This window comes from Amblyomma americanum, chromosome 5 (genome assembly GCF_052857255.1).
Source record: "Amblyomma americanum isolate KBUSLIRL-KWMA chromosome 5, ASM5285725v1, whole genome shotgun sequence".
Classification (NCBI taxonomy): Eukaryota; Metazoa; Arthropoda; class Arachnida; order Ixodida; family Ixodidae; genus Amblyomma; species Amblyomma americanum.
This window is the reverse complement of record NC_135501.1, coordinates 135,600,477-135,619,737: the sequence shown is the minus strand read 5'-3', so window position 1 is coordinate 135,619,737 and position 19,261 is coordinate 135,600,477. Positions and strand designations below refer to the sequence as shown.

Below are 19,261 nucleotides of genomic sequence, written 5' to 3'. Positions count from 1 at the left end.
GAAGAAAGGAGATGGCGCAATAACAGTCTTACACATCTCGGTGGACACCCGTACAGCGCCGTAAGAGAAGGGGTAAAGTGGGGTGTGAAAGACGAAAGGAAGAAAGAGGTGCCGTAGTGGAGGTCTCAGGAATGATAATTTAGACCACCTGGGGATATTTAGTGTGCACTGACATCGCACAGCAGACGGACGCCTTTTGCATTTCGCCTCAATGAAACGCGGCTCCCGCGGACGGGTCCGAATCATATTGTTACGGGGATGTTACAGCGGTAAGTCTATATCGGCGGCTGCTCTGAGATGGCCAGCACTCAGCTCAGAACCGAGCGCCCAACTATCAACTGTCAACGTCGTCGTCGTTCAGCGCACCGCCACTTCTTCGTTCATGATTCGTCCACTTGTAACAATATTAATAATAATAATTGTTTTTTGGGGGAAGGAAATGGCGCAGTATCTCTCATATATCGTTGGACACCCGAAACCGTGCCGTAAGGGGAGGGATAAAGGAGGGAGTGAAAGAAAAAAGGAAGAGGTGCCGTAGTGGAGGATTCCGGAATCCGAACCATACCCAGGTGGTGGAAATTATTGTGGATCCCTCCCCTACGGCACGTCTTTCTTCCTTTCTTCTTTCACTCCCTCCTTTATCCCTTCCCTTAAGGCGCGGTTCGGGTGTCCACCGAGATGTCAGGCGATTACTGCACCATTTCTTTTCCTCAAAAACCAATTTTTCAATATTTTTTCGATTTGGCGCCAACCCACCGCGGTGGCTGAGTGGTTAGGGCGCTCAGTTACAGATCCGGAGTTCCCGGTTTCTAACCCGACCGCGGCGGCTGCGTTTTTACGGAGGCAAAACGCTTAGGCGCCCGTGTGTTGTGCGATGTCAGTGCACGTTAAAGATCCTTATGTGGTCGAAATTATTCCGGAGCCGACCACTACGGCACCTCTTTCTTCCTTTCTTCTTTCACTCCCTCCTTTATCGCTTTCTTTGCGGCGCGGTTCAGGTGTCCGACGATATATGAGACAGATACTGCGCCATTTCTTCTTCTTCTTCTTCTTCTTCTTCTTCTTCTTCTTCTTCTTCTTATTATTATTATTATTATTATTATTATTATTATTATTATTATTATTATTGGCGCTTACTGGTAAATCAGCGCAGGTGCTTGCCCTTAAGTACTGGACTAAACAATTGTAGTCGTCTCCTTATGAGCGTCGTTGACCAATCGAGGGCCATTTCTGCCGTGACATCAAAGTCGTTATGCAATGACGTCAGTGAACACTTGCGACGCGGACATAACGCTGAGCAGGCGAACCGTGTTACGAGGAAAAAGAATACGGTGATCAATACGATTCGTATAGATGGCACTACCTTGGTGTGTGGGCTCCGATTGAGAAAATTAATGCTTTCAGTGCGCTCCTTTGTCACATAGTGAAACAACACGGTAGACGAGAGGCCTAATAATATATGCCTTTGCACTGCCAATGGGCCCTATGATACAACCCAAGCAGCACAGGTAATCGGCCCAATATGTGACACGTATTGGCAAAGGCCGCTCCTACAAAGGACCAGAATGAAAGCATCCATTTGCAATTATAGGCCGATTACTTGTAATTAGTCCAATATTGGCAAAGTATTGGCAAAAGCCGGTCTTACAAAGGACCAGAGTGAAACCATTCATTTGCACTATTTGGCCTATTACATGCGCTGCTTGAGATAAAGAGACCGCACACGTATGTCGTATTTTACAGCGGGCGACTGCCCTGGTTCCGACTTCAAACCAACGGAGAGCTCGTCTCGTCCAGACACGCCTCGCCCGCCCAGCTAGTCCAGTCTCATTCGCATCACCAGCTGTTGCCTTTTGCCCCGTCACGTGTGCTGTGACGTCTTACTCCGCGCCAATCACCTATTTCCGGACGGTCGACTTTTTGCTGGTACATCCTTCTATAACCTCTATCATATGTACAGGGAGGTTCCTAATCTCTCAAATATGTGCATTCCGGAGAAAATATGTGTCATTGTTATGTAAGTTAAATTTGCTTTTAGGTTTTAGCAAGACTGATCACACTGATGTAGTCTGGGGATCACAACGTCACGTAGCTTTCCAATGTATCGAACTTTCGTAAAGATGTATCCTAACAAGCCACTTACGACTCCTATTCATGTAAGCTCACACCACAGTGCGGAGCTCGGCGTTGGCAGCCTTAACACCATGGGTAAAAATAAGCTGTGGCATAGCCCCTGTCACCTTGTACACGCACACACACAAATAACGCAGGTTTGGCTCGAATTCGGCTTTAAGATGACTTTTTATTGTTAGGCGCCGGAACCTACCCTTGGTGACAGAAAATACCCATTTTGCCTAAAGTAACCGAACCGCAGGTTTTTGCATCTAAACCGTATAACGGAGCCTTTACGGCATCCCTAAACACAGATAAGTCTCAAAACGTGAGGACAAGGGTTCACTTTACACAGATTCAGAGCTTAAGGGCTGCCATTTTGGCAAAGACTGTACTTATGCGATGCAGGAAAAAGAGGCTGCAGCAAACACATATAAGCTGTTGAGGATATGTAAATTCACATTAAAAAATTCCTGCCTAAGAAGGTGGGGTGAGCATTCTATGAAGAATCGGAATATACATAAGAAGGAAGCCTGCTTAGCTTACTTTGATCAGCAGAGCATATTGTTTCGTTCCGTACATGTACAGGCAACGACATACGCTGCACTGCTCCCGCTAGTACGGTCACCCAGGAACCGTGTAGAAATGCGTTCCCGGAGAGTAAGCTATTTGAACACTGCGTTTTGACATGGTTCAGGCCTTACGTGTGACAAGAGCTACGATTTATCGCGATTACCATTAACCACACACGCCCAGCTGCGTACGAACGCGAGGAGTGCAATCTGTGCAGACATAATATAATAATTGGTTTTTGGGGAAAGGAAATGGCGCAGTATCTGTCTCATATATATCGTTGGACACCTGAACCGCGCCGTAAGGGAAGGGATAAAGGAGGGAGTGAAAGAAGAAAGGAAGAAAGGGGCGCCGTAGTGGAGGGCTCCGGAATAATTTCGACCACCTGGGGATCTTTAACGTGCATTGACATCGCACAGCACACGGGCGCCTTGGCGTTTTTCCTTCATAAAAATCGGCAGCCCCGTCAGCTTTTTGCGTCTCGGATGACAGGTGGTGCAACGATCAGTACCCTCGGGGCGTATACTTCAGTAAAACTCTTGCTTGGGCTAACTGGACCAACCAATTACTATTAACTGGGTCAAGCTTGAAGATCTAATGAAAACGACGCGACGAAAGAGAACACAAGTAGAACACTTCTACTTTTGTCCTCGTTCGTTGCGCCATTTTCATTGCATCTTCAAGCGTATACTCCGGCCCGCATGTGAAAGGCTTGATTGTTCAAAGCATCATGTAGGTTCCTGAAAGCGGTAGCCACCAGGCTTGGCCGTCATGAAACTGCTATCATCGCGAAAAGAAAAGGCAGCGCAGACACGTGAGTTAATGCGCCAGAATCGCAAGAAAACCAAAATGCGAGTCTTTATATTTTTAACACAATTTCCTTACAGGCCTCATCGGGAAGAAAATGTGTCGTCAGAAGCTAAATTTGCTGATTGGCTACAGGGAAGTGACGTCATTTCAAATAAAGGCATCAACAGCTGCTAATGTTAACGGAACACAACGCAATTACCTGTACCTGTAATTTTTTAAGCCCTTGTAGGCGTTCATTTATTTTTGCATATGTCATACTGCTCTTCCTTAGCACCGCATGTACATTTAAACAGTTCAAGACTCAAATAAAGTGCCTTCTTTCCCTAATTTACAGCCTATTTTCGTCCCCACTACTCGGATCGTCTCTGGTTAGCGTTTACATGAGGTCGCAGAGCACAGCGCCACAGTTTTGCCGCTTTCATTTGAGCGGCATGCCGAGGCATCTAAACGCATCTACCTATCAGAAAGTGCCCCAAACAAACTAAATTGTTTTTCAAAGACGTCCGGATTAATCGTTGACGGCTTCTAATCTTCGAAACGCATGGGACGGTTCATATTGACGAACGGTTGTATTGGTTTGGTATACGGGGTTTAACGTCCCAAGGCAAACTAAGCCTATGAGAGACGCCGTAGTGGAGGGCTCCGGATAATTTGACCCCTTAGGGTTCTTTAACGTGCACTGACATCGCCCAGTACACGGGCCTCTACGAACTCGTCTCCATCGGATGATCACATCGGGACAGCCTTCAGCGAAGCGGAGCCACGGAATTTTATTTTGCCGTTCCAAGACGAAAGCCGACCGCAAGAGGGCGGAGAGTTTGGCCAACTGTGTGCACACAAAATCGCGTACGTCGACCATTAGCCGCAACCAGCGATTTGAATAGAAAGCGCGAGCATCCGGTAGGCAGAGCACGGCGTTGGAGTCCCAGCTTGCAGATGCTGCCGCTAGATGCCACGATGCATTAAAGAAAGAATAGAAATGATAAAAAAACTAGTAGTTATCAGTTTTAGCAGTTCAGCTGTCGAGTGCATCTAAAGTAACGGCGCAAAATTTAAATTCCGCGATATCGGCAAATAAACACAATGAGGTGTTTGTCCAGCAGTACGAATTTATAACCGTGCAAATTTCTAATGGTTAGGATGAAATCACCTGCATGGGCAGTTTTGAAACGAGAGTAATTTTCAATATAGTTGGGGGGGGGAGGGGGGGGGGGGGGGGGGGCATCCGCTACCGTCACCTGGGTGCTATCACGGAGCCCTGCTGTATCCACCACCGCGTCATTCTTTGTTGGGTCCCCCTTGTGTGCACCCTACTTTTACCTCATGAAAATTACGTTCGCTTACCCCAAGGATGCGGCAAATGATCAGTGAAGACAGCTATCTGTTCCCCTTCGCGTCACCTATTCCCATTCTTAGAAGTTTCTTCGCTTGATTGTGCCCGCTAGCAGCTGTTAAGATGGAAGGACACCTTAAAAATTGTTTTTGAAAATAGGCCGTAGAGCAGTTTTAAGGAAAGCTATGACTATAAAATTTGATAGCAACCTTCTAAATAGATGGCACATGCATTAGAGCTTAAAACAAGATTGAAATTTTGCATCGCATTTTTAATTTTGTTTTTATTTTCTCTGCTAACCTACTTTTTTCCCTCAAAATCTGCTGAGTGCAGTGTTAAAATTTTATATGAGAGAAGGAACGGTTACACTACACAACTGGAACTAAAATTAAGCGCTCCGAACAAAAATAGACTTAATATGCCATTTTTCATTCTCGGTGGAAAAAAAAAAAACTGCCACCCATGAATGTTTTTTTAGTCATAAAAGTACTAATAGGCTTGTGCTATTGATTCTGGTACCAGTCTAGTAAAAGGTACTGACTGTAATCTGTGAAAAATCGTCTGCTTGCGCTTTATAATTACAAAGACCTCCAAAAAAGCTGTTTTCAGAAAGTGCGAATAAAACCTCTGAATACTCCCACCTTTCCGCTCGACGGAACAAAAAAGAATCAGAAAAGCATTCTTGGAGATGCGAATACCAATTTCCTGACAACTAATGAAATGCTGATAGGAGGGTTTCATAACCGAAACATTAATTTTTTCGGCGAAACTCTCACCTGACCTTCACCCTTCAACGGATGCATTATTTTTTCGGAAATGGTAGAATGGACATTTAGTAGCCGTGCTGCCATCTCTCGGCGGACAAAAACAATGCTTTGGAGGAGCCCTACTCGTCTTTAACCGGACGCAATGTTCCAAAGCTGGACTTTTGAACAAGAAATTATAGTCTGCTGAATTCGACATTGCAGTTAAAAAGAACTATGAAAAAAATATATTAAGACGCGAATACGACCAGCGGCAGCTATGAGGGCTTGAAACCTGGCTTGCGTAGCAGCCACTCACGCCAAAGAACTATTCCATCCTTGCAGATGCCACTTCCATCTGCGCTCCTCATCTTGGTACGGTGCCGCCCCGCCTTCCTTGTACTGTACGTACTGTTTGCTCGTGCCGACCGCCGAATCCGCCACTACGCTCTAGCAACGCTGCCGCAGGAAGATTCCCATCCGCGCGCCGCTTCGCTGGCCTTATCGAGGATTCACCACAGCGATCGCCACATCTGGCGAGCAACTGTTCGGTCATGCGCAGTTGTGGTGCCTGCGCGCATCCAGATGAGTGGAAGAAAGCATGCGCACTTTAAATGGCTAAAAAAGGGGACGTAAAGCCCTAGAGGGTTTAAAAGAAGAACTAACTGGTGCTCTTTCAGGGCGCGTTAAATTATAAATGCGTTCGCCAGTCACTGTGTCCAAGCGTCAGTCGAGTCACGCGCGCCTTCGCGGAGGGAACTGCGACAGGGGTGAGTTGATCAAGAAGCCGTAGTCGTCGCTTCGGCGGACGCGGTAGATGCACACGCGGCTCAGTTTTAGCCTGCCCGCAGGCTCGTGAACTTTTTTTTATTCGAACATATCAGCTGCATACCGCGCGCAGTAAACGGGAAAGTTTATGAACACATTTTTTTCATATATTGAAAGATTTCACTATAACAATATATCCGCAGACCTCCCGTCGGCATGCAGGCTCGAATTTTTTGCTATAACGTTTTTGCTATCGTCAAAAGTTTGGTTTTCCACGGCAACCCTAACTGCTCGATACGAGCGATAGAAAGACTGCAAAAGAAAGATTTTACTACATATCGGAAGAATGGACCACTACCTTCAATACACCTAAACCAGTACCTCACAGATTTCCAATATTCAAAATTTTTGTTCAGGAATATTGGACATGAAAGGCAGCGTCGCCGCAGACAAAACTCTCGTGATTAGCACGCACTTAATCGACCGCAATGCGATGGCCTTGCGTTACCGAAAACAGCGTGGTAAAAGGACACAAGAAGACGTTATGCTGTGGTTATCTTTTCGCTGTTATGGACGGCATGCTTCGTTTTGTCTAGGCGCGGCGTTCGGTTTGTGTGTTGTACAAAAGCAGGCAAACGCACTAAGAATAGTCATAAGAGCCAATATTACGGCATTTTTTCAGTGATGGCTGAAGCAAAGCCGAAACTCGCGAACTACCGTACGCAAAAGAAAAAGGGCAATGAAATTGTGTCCCAAGACCGCGGCGTTCGGCTTCAGACGGCCTCCTCCAAGAACAACTGCTTGTACTTCGTGTTCATCTGGTCGGCTACTTTGTCGATGAACTCAAATGTGTTCAGGTAGTCCTTCCTCTGGACGTTCCCGAACCCCTTGACACAAAGGGCCAAGTCCTTGGTCATGTAGCCGGCCTCGACTAAGTCTAGGGCGGCCGTTTCTAGGGTCGTGGCAAAGAGGCTGAGCTTGGGGTTATCGTCCAGCTTTCCTCGGTGGCGGATGCCCTTCGTCCAAGTGTAGATGGTGGCCATCGAGTTGGTGGAGGTCTCGAGGCCCGCCTTGTGGCGCCGGTAGTGCTTGGTCACAGTGCCGTGGGCGATGTCCGCCACCAACGTCTTGCTGTCGGGGCACCGAAGCACGCTGGTCATGAGGCCGAGCGAGCCGAACCCCTGCGCCACGAAGTCCGACTGGATGTCGCCGTCGTAGTTCTTGCAGGCCCACACGAAGCCACCTTCCATTCTCAGGGACCTGCACGACGTAAAGAGAAAGTGACAAGCGTCCGAATAGGATGCCGCACTTGACAGCTGCCAGCATGGCTCGGCGTACGGGAAATCGTTGCGCTTCCTCGTCCTGGCTGGCCAGCAAGTCCTCCCACTGCGTCCGTCACACTCGGGTGGTCTATTCTAGGCTCTAAAAGTCTGCCTTACGGCAGATCCATGTGACATGCTCTAGTGTAGGTTTACCCTGGCACCACGGACTTTCGTCTGCATATTGTGTAGGAAAAATCTTGTGTAGTTTGTGCAGGTGCGGATAGGTACCGGTTTGTAGTCTGCGCCGGTCTACCGCCCCCTCTTTGGATAGCCTTTTGTATGGGGCTGGGAATCGTTTCCGCTGACCCCTGTAACGATCGTGTATGTCTGAGTACGTGGGGGTAACAGGGTCAAATGTGCCCGTGGTGCAAAGTGTTGAGTCTGCTCGGTTGACGTACCCTCGAGCTAACTCGTTTGCTGCCACGTTGCCCCTCATCCCCTCATGTCCCGGAACCCATACTATATTATGTTTAGTGTTTATGTGTCGTCTCAACGTGTGTAGAATATGATTGGCGATGCTGTCGATCCTGCCTCTTGTGTAGTTTCTGCATGCTTGTTTAGAGTCCGTCACAATAGGGAGGTTCTGTCCTGTTGCGTTGCCGTGCGATATTTGCAGAACAATGGCGGCCTCTTCAGCTGCCTCAATGCTTGGGTTGTTTATTGTTGCGCTGGGTATTCTGTCGTTCTTCTGTAGCAATGGCGATCGTTTTGCGTTGGTATCGGTGGTTTGCTGCGTCCGTGTAGACTACGGGTGCGGCAAGTGACGTCATACCACGTGACTGGCTGTGGAGCGGTTCCGCAGCTGCGCTCGCTCGGAGCCTCACCGTTGCTGTACCACGTGACTAACGGGGGTATAACAGCTGCTTCACTGGAGCTCGGTCGCTCAGTCTTGCCATGGATGAGGCGCGCGCCTGACCGACTCGAGCGCTAAACCATGCATATCGCTAGGTTTAACAAGCGCTAAACCTCGGCTAGTTTTTGTTTCCTTCGGCCTTTAGTGGTAGCTTTTATTCATTAAAACAGCGGCCACGAAGCTGCTTTTCTGTAGGTTTTTCACTATACTAAGGGAAGAATTGTGCGATGTAGCTAAACTATACTACGTGTTTCGGGTCACTGATTTCTAAAAATATGCTTTGAGTTATGAAGACTGTTTCTGCGGCGGAACAATTACCAGTGTCGCCGGACATCAGAAAACAAGTTTACTATAGCTAGCCTGTTAACGGATTTTTAATAATTCACTCTTTAACTATTAGTTAAACACCTGGTTGCAATTAGAGATTTGTAGCCGGTCCTTAGTAATAGTCATATGTTTTTTATAACTTCGAAAAGACGATTACACCCAACACTGTGGCTCGACAAAATTTGACAACTTAAAAACGCAACCTCTTTTCCCCGCAAAAGGACCCCCCTCTCCCCCCCCCCCTTCCTATTAGCGGCACCAGCCGATTCTCAAGACCCTGCTAGTGTGACAAAGCAGAGCGTGGTACATGAAAGAGCATAATCCCTTTCCTTTATGGCCCAGGATAGACCCCTCTCTCCATTGTGGCTCCGCTCCCTGCATTGTGACGCTAGCAGGGTCATGAGAATCGGCAGACGCCATTGGCTGGAAGGGAGCCTTTGACGAGACCACTGCGTTCTTTATTTGTAACAACTCTAGTTACTTGCCCTGGAAGGGTTGTATTGCCTTCAAGCATTTCGAAAGCCGATGTATTTTTGCGCGACGTAGCCAAAATTTGTTGCGCCACAGCGCCGAGGGTAACCGCATTGTCGAAATTCTAAAAACTGATATGGCTAATATTAACAACCGGCTAAAAATCTGACTGCTGCCAGTTGCCTGTGATAGTTCAAAGGTTAAATATTCGCCTGTTTTCTGATGTCCTTCGAAACAGGTATTATTCTGTGGCAGAAGCCTTCTTCATAACTAAAAAAACTACATTCAAAAATTAGTCGCTGGCTTCTCTGAAATACTGGGTATATCATATCAGTCACAAGAGATGCCATCGTCAGCGCGCTTCGCTTTCTAAAGGCATAGCTTTCATTGCTTCACAGCTACTTTTTGCGAACGGCTTTTCTGATACATAAATGTAAGAGAAACTTCTGCTTAGTATGAGCATCTGTGGTGGTTTGTCAGTTCGCTTGATCTCATACAAACCCTATACTATGCGAACCTTCGAAATGTCCAAGTTCGTTGCCTTATGGACAAGACACGGGCTAAAATGGAAAAAGCCTCTAGTTCATCCTTGTTTTGACGAAGCTTGCGAGCCAAAGTGTCGCCGCGATGGCTCAGTGCTCGGCTGCTGACCCGAAAGACGCGGGTTCCATCCCGGCCGCGGTGGTCGAATTTCGAGAGAGGCGAAATTCCAGCGGCCCGTGTGCTGTGCGATGACAGTGCACGCTAAAGAACTCTAGGTGGTCAAAATTTCCGGATCCGTTCACTACGGCGTCCCTCATAGCCCGAGTCGCTTTAGGACGTTAAACCTTCAAAGCTAAACTAATGTTGGTGGGGCAGGCTGGGGCTCAATATCTTAATTTTTGAGGGTAGTCCCAAACTACCGAATGTTCTCTCTGTGCTGCTGATAGTTTACCAAAATGGAGGCAGTCCAACTGCACGTTAAGTAAGTTCTCCTTCCCGTAGGCTATGTAGGTGCCGGTATCATGGCAATGTCGCGAACGAGTAAACGCTCACCTCGAACTCCAGATGCCTTATCAGAGGGAAGTTCTGCTTTATGGTCGGTACTATATTACTTCGGCTTGCATGCACCTACTCTTTAATGTATTCCTCTGTGACTTGTTTACATGATCACTCTGAAGGCGTTCGACATCTACTTCCAAGCTTGGTTCCTCTATATTAGATCGCTTGAAAATTCGTTGCTATCTTTGAAAGCTTAAGTTTTTTAAAAAAAAATTGAGTAGCGTGGTGGAACGGGCTGTTACCTTGCTACCATGTCGTCCGTTAGGCGGTGCTGAAAAAATATTCCTTGCTCCTTGAACCTCGGCCTATACTTCTTCTGGTAGAGGCGCTCGAAGATGTCCTTGAAGCGGCCGTCGTACTTCTTGAGGATCGTTTCCTTGGTGCTCAGGTAAAGGGGCAGGTTGCGCCGCTGCGCGAACTGGAAGCAGCAGTAGGCGAACTCTGTGATGGACTTGTCCGTGTTGCACATTGCCGCGGCGACGCCCGGCGTGTCCTGGAACTCGTACACCTGCAGGTGGTACGGCGAGCCGATGGTGGGGGTGAAGGAGACCTCCAGGGTGCCGGGGCCCGGAACCACGAAGTCCCTGAATCATGAAAAGCTTGTTTTGGCCTTTCTACAATCATGAGCGGAATTGAGCCAGTTGATGTGCAGCTTTAGAAATAAACCAGCATGAAACAGAGAATCTCAGGAGGCAGTGAGTGGCACAGAACACCTACCGGACAAATGCCTGCTACTGTCCTGAGGTTCAGTTCACAACTTCAGCAATGAATCAGGTAAACCCAAGGGTGATTGAAAGGAGGCTCCGTACACTGTGCAGTTTTGAAGGATAAGCTATAACAACAATCTCCAGATACAACATGGCGAGACAAACTAAAGAGAGTCCCATAACATTAACGCAGTGGAATAGTCGAGGCTTGAAATGAGGACTAAGAGAGCGGATCTTAAGATGCACCTGTCTACGTACGAGCATACTCCGGCAGTAGTGGCCGTACAGGAACCTGGCGGGAACGTGAGCCTCACAAACTACAAAACGTTCCAACTCGACCCCCTAACGTGCATCTTTGTGCACAAAAATTTCACTGCAAATTTGGTAGATCTGGAATTACAAACCAGCTTTTCGCACGTGATGGTGACTCTTCTGCCACTGAAAAAGGAGGATTCGCCGCTACACATCCTGAACGTGTACTGCCCACCTAAAGCAAAAAACGTAACCTTCTCCACACTCCTGAGCAGAGCTATCAGGGAAGCAGGACGAGACCCGCTACTAGTAATGGGAGATTTCAACGCGCAGAGTCCCTCATGGGGCTATCATCGAGAAGACATACGAGGACGGAAGCTAGCGGAGGCGGCGTCCGCGTTAGGTCTAACCCTACACACTGACCCGGCGTGCCCCACGCGGATAGGGAACTCGGTGCAGAGGGACACGTGTCCCGACTTTACCTTCACGAAAAACGTGAGGCGAGTGGAGTGGACGAATACGGAGGAAACTCTCGGTAGTGACCACTGCCTGATCACCATAACAGTCCTTACGAAACCCCTTACCAGGCCTACGGGGTACACTATGCTGCCGGACTGGACGAAATTTAGAAAGGAATACGAGGTAAGCTCCATCCAGGAGCAGGGTTATCAAGCCTGGACAAAACAGCTGCTGATCAACCTGCGTTCGACGGAGACGCAGGTAAAGCTCTCAGAGGCGGTGACGGACGTGGACACCCACCTCCTCCACCTCTGGGCAGCCAGACGCAGCATGGTCAAAAGATGGCGTAGACAGAAGCATAACCGAAAGCTAAGAGCTCGGATCGCGGCAATCACTAAAGAAGCGGCGGAGTACGCGGCGCAACTCGCGGACGCGAACTGGGTAGATAGGTGCAACGCGGCCGCTAGGCAGATGTCTAGCAAAAACACGTGGCGCCTCTTCCGGGCGCTCATAGATCCCAACCAGGCGCGCACCGAGACGCAGAAGCACCTGCAGAGAGCGGTACATGCATTTCAAGGAAATACGGCCCAGCTCGCACTGAAGCTTCGGGACCAGTACCTGAGCACGACCCAAGATCCAAGGGGAGAAGCTTACAGATACAGTGGAGCCCAAAATGCTGAGCTGGACGAACCTTTCAAAATATACGAACTCAAGGCCGCTCTAGCGAGGATGAAACGCGGGACCGCGCCAGGAAGGGACGGGATCTCGGTAAAACTCCTAGCCAATCTGCCGGACCGCGCATACGAATCCCTCCTAAAACACTTTAATTCGGTTTGGATGGGCGAAGCTCCACTTCCCACGGAGTGGAAGACGGCGCTGATAACTTTCATCCCCAAGGCGGGCAAGGCCATAGATACGGATAACCTAAGACCTATCTCTCTCACCTCGTGCGTGGGCAAACTGATGGAAGCTATGTGACTATCTGAGTACCTAGAAAACAAGCGAGTCTTCGCCGACTCGATGTACGGCTTCAGGCCAAATAAATCGGCTCAGGACATCCTGCTGCAGCTCAGCAGGGAGGTACTAAACCCGATCGAACATCCGAACGGGGATAAGATAGTGCTGGCCCTAGATGTGAAGGGAGCCTTCGATAATGTGACACACGAGGCGATCCTCACACACCTATGAGAGACGGGATGCGGCAGGAACGCTTTCGAGTACATAAAACGCTTCCTCACGGACAGACAGGCCTACGTGAAGATCCAGAACGCGGAACACGGCCCCTTTCTATTAGGCACGAGAGGGACGCCACAGGGAGCGGTGCTATCCCCCTTGCTTTTCAACTTGGCAATGAAGAACCTGCCGGTCCACCTGGAGAAAGTCCCGGGTGTGCAGCACGCGCTGTACGCGGACGACATCTCCATTTGGGCCACGCAGGGCTCTCTCGGTGAAATGGAGGCCAGCCTGCAGGAGGCGGCCACAGCGGTGAACGAGTACGCGAAAAGATGTGGCCTCCATTGCTCCCCTCAAAAATCCGAATTCGTGCACATTCGTCTTAACAAAAAATGCACAAACAAGATAGAATTGAGACTTGGATCGGAACCGATACCCGAAAGAAAAGAAATTAGAGTCCTAGGTCTTTTCATCCACCAGCGTCGGCTGGCGACGACCACGCTCGGCAAACTAAAGAAGGTGGGAGATCAGGTGGGCCGAATGGGCCGCAGAGTCTCGAACAAGAAAGGGGGATTGCGAAGCAAAGACGCCTTGCGGCTGGCCAATGTCTTTGTAACAAGCAGAATCCTGTACTCGACCCCCTATCTCCGCCTCAACAAACACGACCAGAACATCATCGAGGTGATAATACGCAAAATGGCGAAGAAGGCCCTCGACCTCCCGATAACCACGTCTAACCTGAGACTCCAAGGTCTGGGTATGACGAACTCCTTCGATGAACTTAGAGAAGCCCACCTCACAGGTCAATACACGCGATTATCGCAGACGCCGTCAGGATGCCGCCTTTTAGCCCGTCTGCACATAGAACACACGACTCTAACCGAGGAGAGAGTAAGACTCTCTCAGGAGTGGCGTTACGCCCTGCACGTAAGACCACTCCCAATTAAGATGTCCAGGGACGACCACGAGGGTAGACGCAGGGCCAGGGCAGAGGCCTTAGCTCACCACTACGGAAGGAAACCCGGGGTATACTACGTGGACGCATCCGGCCCGCACCAAGGCGGGTGGTACACGGCGGCAGTGATCCACGAGTCCAAAACGGTGAACGGGCTCACCTTCAAAGCCCGAAGCGTCACTCAAGCAGAGGAAGTCGCCATCGCATTAGCGGCAACACACTCCGATTCCAAGACAATCATAACCGACTCGCGAGGGGCGTGTCGGAACGTCCAACAGGGCTGGGTCCCGTACCTGGCCTACCGGCTACTGCAAAACAGCTCGTACGTAGGAGGTCCATCCCACCGCTTCATAGTCTGGGCTCCGGCCCACTCGGGGCTAGGAGGAAACGAGGCAGCAGATGCAGCCGCCCGCGCGCTCTCTAACCGGGCAACCTCGTCCCCCGCCTCCTCTGAAGAAGTAGCGGAAGCCACGCCGACCTACACTTACAAGGAAATAACGCAATTATACAAAGATGGACATAAACTGTACCCCCACCCGTGTAAAGGATTAACGAGAGCGGAGGAACGCCTGTTCCTCCGCCTTGTCACGAACACCATGATGTGCCCGGCCTCGCTAAAGCACTTTGACCCTGCCTTCTCCGGGGAGTGCCCGCACTGTGGGGAGAGGTCCTCGGACCTCTACCACATGGTGTGGGCGTGCCCCTCCAACCCTGCTTTTACTCCAAACCCAAACCCCACCCGGAAGGACTGGGAGGCGACCCTACTCGCCTGTTGCGACCTGAAAGCCCAAAAGGCGATGGTCGAACGAGCTATGGCGGCAGCGGAAGCCACTGGGGTCCCGTACTAGGGACTCCACCTAGTGATTGTGAGGGGAAGGGCACTAAGCCTGACTCCAGAGCACCATCCATGTAACTCCCTCTTTTCAGAGGAAATAAACGTTTTTACCACCACCGAGCAGCTCTTTAGATGGCTTTTTCTCTGACGCGTACTGACTTACTATGATGAAGATTATAATTTGCCTAGTCTTCAGCACACCTAATACGAACTGCGAATAGATAGTGGCCTCACCAAGTTTTAAAGTGTAGTAGGAGTAGAACTACATCCAGTGATACGCAGATAAAACTTTGCCTGCTGATGTTTTAGTCAGAGGCATCCCCTATAAGCTCACGTTAGAGGGCATTTTCCACTCAGTGCCATGAAGTGCCCACACTAAGTGAAAGACTTACTACAACCTTCCTTTCTTCGTAATCTAATATAACCTGAAATGATCTCCACTCCTTCATAGACTGGAGATTTCTCCCAAATGAAGGAATCATTGGGAGAAGAAACGGTATGTTTGTGGCCAATGATTTTGGGTTGGTATACAAAAGACACTGAGCACAGCACGCATCTCTCGTGCAGAAGTTCTGCCATGAATGTTTTTATGTCTAGGTCTTTAGTCCTGTTGCTTGAGCTAAACATACAAATGTGGCCCGTGTGCTCTCTTTCCCATGTAACAAACCTGCTCATGTCAGCCATTGTTTTTGTGCTCCGCAGTGTCGCCTTATATTGTGTAAGCTCTCTTCAACTACATCGGAACGCGTCCAAAGTTATAACCCAAAAAGATGCTTTACTTGATTACTACCTTTCAGTACCATCCATGCAATACCACTAATTTATAACCCAGGCACTTAGGAAGGCAATTCTCAAATGGGTATACATAAAGGTCTCACATTTTACCCCCAGAAATACTGAACACCTCGTGACTAATCTTTTACATGCCAGTTTATCCGTGGATTTCGGCTTCGGTTAGGATCAATAAGTAGTCATTGCGTGACTTCACGTGCGACCCGCGGCAGAGCCTGATCGCGTGGGCTTGGAAATTTGTGATCAAAGAAGGCCCTGAAGCATGCGCCAAGTTATATTTCCACATCTCGCGCCACGGACTGTTGACAGGTTTTAGGCTGGGCAGCCTAACATAACGTTGTGTTGGCAGAATAAAAAGAAATAACAATAATATTGCCCAGTACGCAGGGCAGCCTAACGGGGGAAAGACCGAGGTAAAACCTTTGTTTGATCCGCTTGGATACGACGAGAAACTGGACGCTGTAGACGTCGAACCTGCTTGTCGGCCGGCACTCAAATTCACATTAATAATCTTTCACTCATTGTTTGCGACTGAAGCTCTATGAGTAGCATTCGTCTACACCGAGAAAACAAATTATATTCTTCTTTGGCAATTGAAAATTCTTGTCTGTTCCTTCAAACGGACAGTGGCGGCAACTGCGTACAATTGTTTTTCTCAGTAAATATTGTACGCCATTGTTATAGGCGTCACAATATTAATGATCCGGCCTTTTCTGGTTATGTTGACGTTTATCCGGCTGCAAAAGGCTCATTGATTGCCACGAAAATTTCATTTAAAAGTATTCTCGCCAGTAACTTTAAACGCGTGAAATCCTTAACGAAGAGGACGGGTTGCCACCGTTTTGAAGTGGATGGCTTTGCAGCGTAGCCTCTGCGATCCGTTCCCAAAAATAGGCGTTGACGCTCGCCCTTTAGTTCCAAAATCGGCTGGTGATAGCGACACCTGCATTTGTTTATTTTTTTGTCTTCTCCAGCTTATAAACTTTTCGTTTTCTCACAGTGGTCTCTGTGATTAGAAAGCGGTACCTTATTAATACACGCCACATTCTAACTGCCCTTAGAGCTCCATCACAGTTCTGCCTGACAGGAATATCTCAGAAGGAAAATTCTGGCGATGGCACTTGCCTGCCGATGTGCTGGTCTCCGAACGCGTGTCGGGCGACCACGATGGGCTTGCGCCACTGCTTTACGAGTGGCGGCACATTGGCGCAGATGATTGGCTCACGGAAGAGGGCGCCGCCCAGGGAGTTGCGGATGACCGAGTTTGGAGACTGCCACATGTGCTTCAGCTGGTACATCTCCAGCACGTCCCGCTCCGCCGTGATGGTGGCGCACTTGACGCCGCAGTTGTAGCGCTTGAGCGCGTCGCGAGCCTGCAGAGTCACCATGTTGTCGGTCTCGTTGCGGTTGGCGATGGACAAGTCGAACACCTGCGGGAAAGCGTGCATTGGCGCGATGCTTAGCTGCTTTCAAGCAGCCATCCAATTAACAGTTATATCGTAGGGATCGCTAAGGAAATAAGTGTTGTCGCACTAATGGAAGTGAGGGGCGGAAGACGTCCATGTCTGGCAGGTGTTTCCGTCGACCTAAATGCGTGAGAGATGCAATAACGAGCTCTTCATTCAGATTCATGGACAATACCTGAGAATATGCAGCTCAGGCTGCGCGCGCTAGAAGAAAAGGGAAGCATAATTTGCTAACGTGACAATGAGCCAATCGCATAGTCTCGAACCAGACGGTTCGCGCTTGTATTTGGTAGACTGCAGCGAGTTGTTTCCGTGTGCAGCGTATAGCCACCCCCCTCACCCGCCCTCTTGATATGCCGATTACGGGGGAAGTGAAAGGGGAGGATATGAATGACATCCGAAAATATGGACGAAGAGAAACTTAAGGAGCATCACGGGGCGGACCACGGTGAAGCCCTTTCATGAAAAATTAACGGGGGAAAAAAAGGCGCCCCCCCCCCCCACGTTGAGAGCTTGCGGCGCATTTTATTTGCCAGGGCCGGGTCTCAGCTTTTAAGCGGGCCGGTATAGAAGAGGAATAATGGAAACGGCTTCAAGCGAGTTCGACTTGTCGAAGCCGGCTGCATGGCGTAACGCTCCCTCGTGAGTTTCTGACCTCTACGCTTACAAACGCAGAAGGATTTAATCTTTTGCTTTAATGATCCGCGAATGTGACACCCTGGTTGACGTCCGGGCGTGAAGTGCAACAAGTGCCCTCTAGAGAGCAAGCGAGGGGGCTCGGCAGTCCGGATAACGAGACAGGGATTCGTCTTACTAGCCGCAGTTGGCTTTGCTGCGGCAAGATGACTATGTTTCCATGCTTTCGCGCAAAAAGGACAAATGTGGCCGCTGTGTAGACGCGGAACAGCTCGCCATACCTTAAGGTCGATGTCCACGTAAGGCAGGATGAGCTTGTCGCGCACCAGGTCCCAGATGACGCGCGACATGTCGTCTCCTGGCATCTCCACGATGGGGCCACACTTGAGGCGCTCCATGGTCCTGGCGTCGTGTCCGAGCCTCCGTCGTGTCCCGATGCCTGGCAAAGAGATGGCGACTGCTGGCAACGGTGCTCACGAGATGATCGCGGCTCGCGGATGGGCGCACGAGAAAGGGCGCAGCATTCGCCACCGCGTGAAGGCTCTTCATTTTCTTCTTACTTCTTTCTGCCAACGCGTATACAGTAGCTAACAAAACGATATGATATTTCAGTTCTTTTAATTCAACCGTTTTGAAGTGAACGCTTCACTACGCTGGGTAAAACGAATTTCGCCGTGCGTTGCCGGTTGACCTTCAAGCGAGCCAGAGGACAAGCATGGCTGCCTTACCACATGTGGTCCGACATGGTGTCGCACCACTTGACCTTTGACATTTCGATTCGCCGGTAAACGGCAGTAGACTATATGCAGCATTCATTGGGTAACTAACCTCTCGCGATCAACCATTAATTTAACTGCCACCTGCCAGGATGGAAGGGTCAAGTGTGCGGAGCTCAATCAACGCTACAGACGTGAAGCCGCGTCTAGTTGCCCGATGCACCGCAGCTTTCGCTCTCTAACCAGGCTCAGCAGTATTTGAACCGCACCTAATTTATTGCAGGACTAAAATTTGCGCACGAGTCACTGGAATTACAACGGCAGACTGTACAAAACAGCAACCAATGCTTATCATCACATTAAGCGGTAGTTCCCACAGCAAATTTAATGAAGATCTGCTCTCTGCGTTGCGTGAAGGTATCAGTGATTATATGTTGTTCTTACTAGAAATTAAGTCACAATTCAAAGAACGCGTTAATAAAACAACCTAATACGTGAGTAATCCACGCGCAAGCCTGTTCCAGCGGTCACTTCCTGACTCCTCATAGATCCACGAAGCTATAGTGAACGTCTAGTCCATGTTTATTCTCTCCACTTTTGCAGCAGCTTGTCAACTTCGTGCTCAGCGCTGCTGGTTTTTTTTTATCCCCCTGACGACGCGCGGTGCTTATCCAAATATATTCAATTGGAATATAATCTTAGTAGCCAGGCTTGGCCACTCCGTAAGGCCTATCGTCCTCTTTTTTATTCAATCTTTCACAAGCCGTAGAAAAGTGCTTCTGGCCGTAATTCTTTCGAAACACATAATGAAACCCTATATTCTGGTGTGCATATATGGAATCATAACCTTTTCAAGAACGCCCTGATCAACCTCTCAGTTCTTATTACCTTCACTACACTCAAGGAGACAAACTCCA

General features: G+C 49.1%; 1 protein-coding gene across 1 annotated transcript; it reads right to left on the bottom strand.

The window, feature by feature from the left end:
• Positions 1–6,983: 6,983 nt before the first annotated feature.
• On the bottom strand, positions 6,984–18,092 carry LOC144135060 (isocitrate dehydrogenase [NADP] cytoplasmic-like). The gene is made up of 4 exons (XM_077667819.1): positions 17,910–18,092; positions 16,652–16,956; positions 10,596–10,937; positions 6,984–7,599 (listed from the first exon to the last, which is right to left on the bottom strand). The coding sequence occupies exons 1-4, from the start codon at positions 18,024–18,026 to the stop codon at positions 7,113–7,115; spliced, it is 1,251 nt and encodes a 416-aa protein (XP_077523945.1). The 5' UTR covers positions 18,027–18,092; the 3' UTR covers positions 6,984–7,112.
• Positions 18,093–19,261: the final 1,169 nt, after the last annotated feature.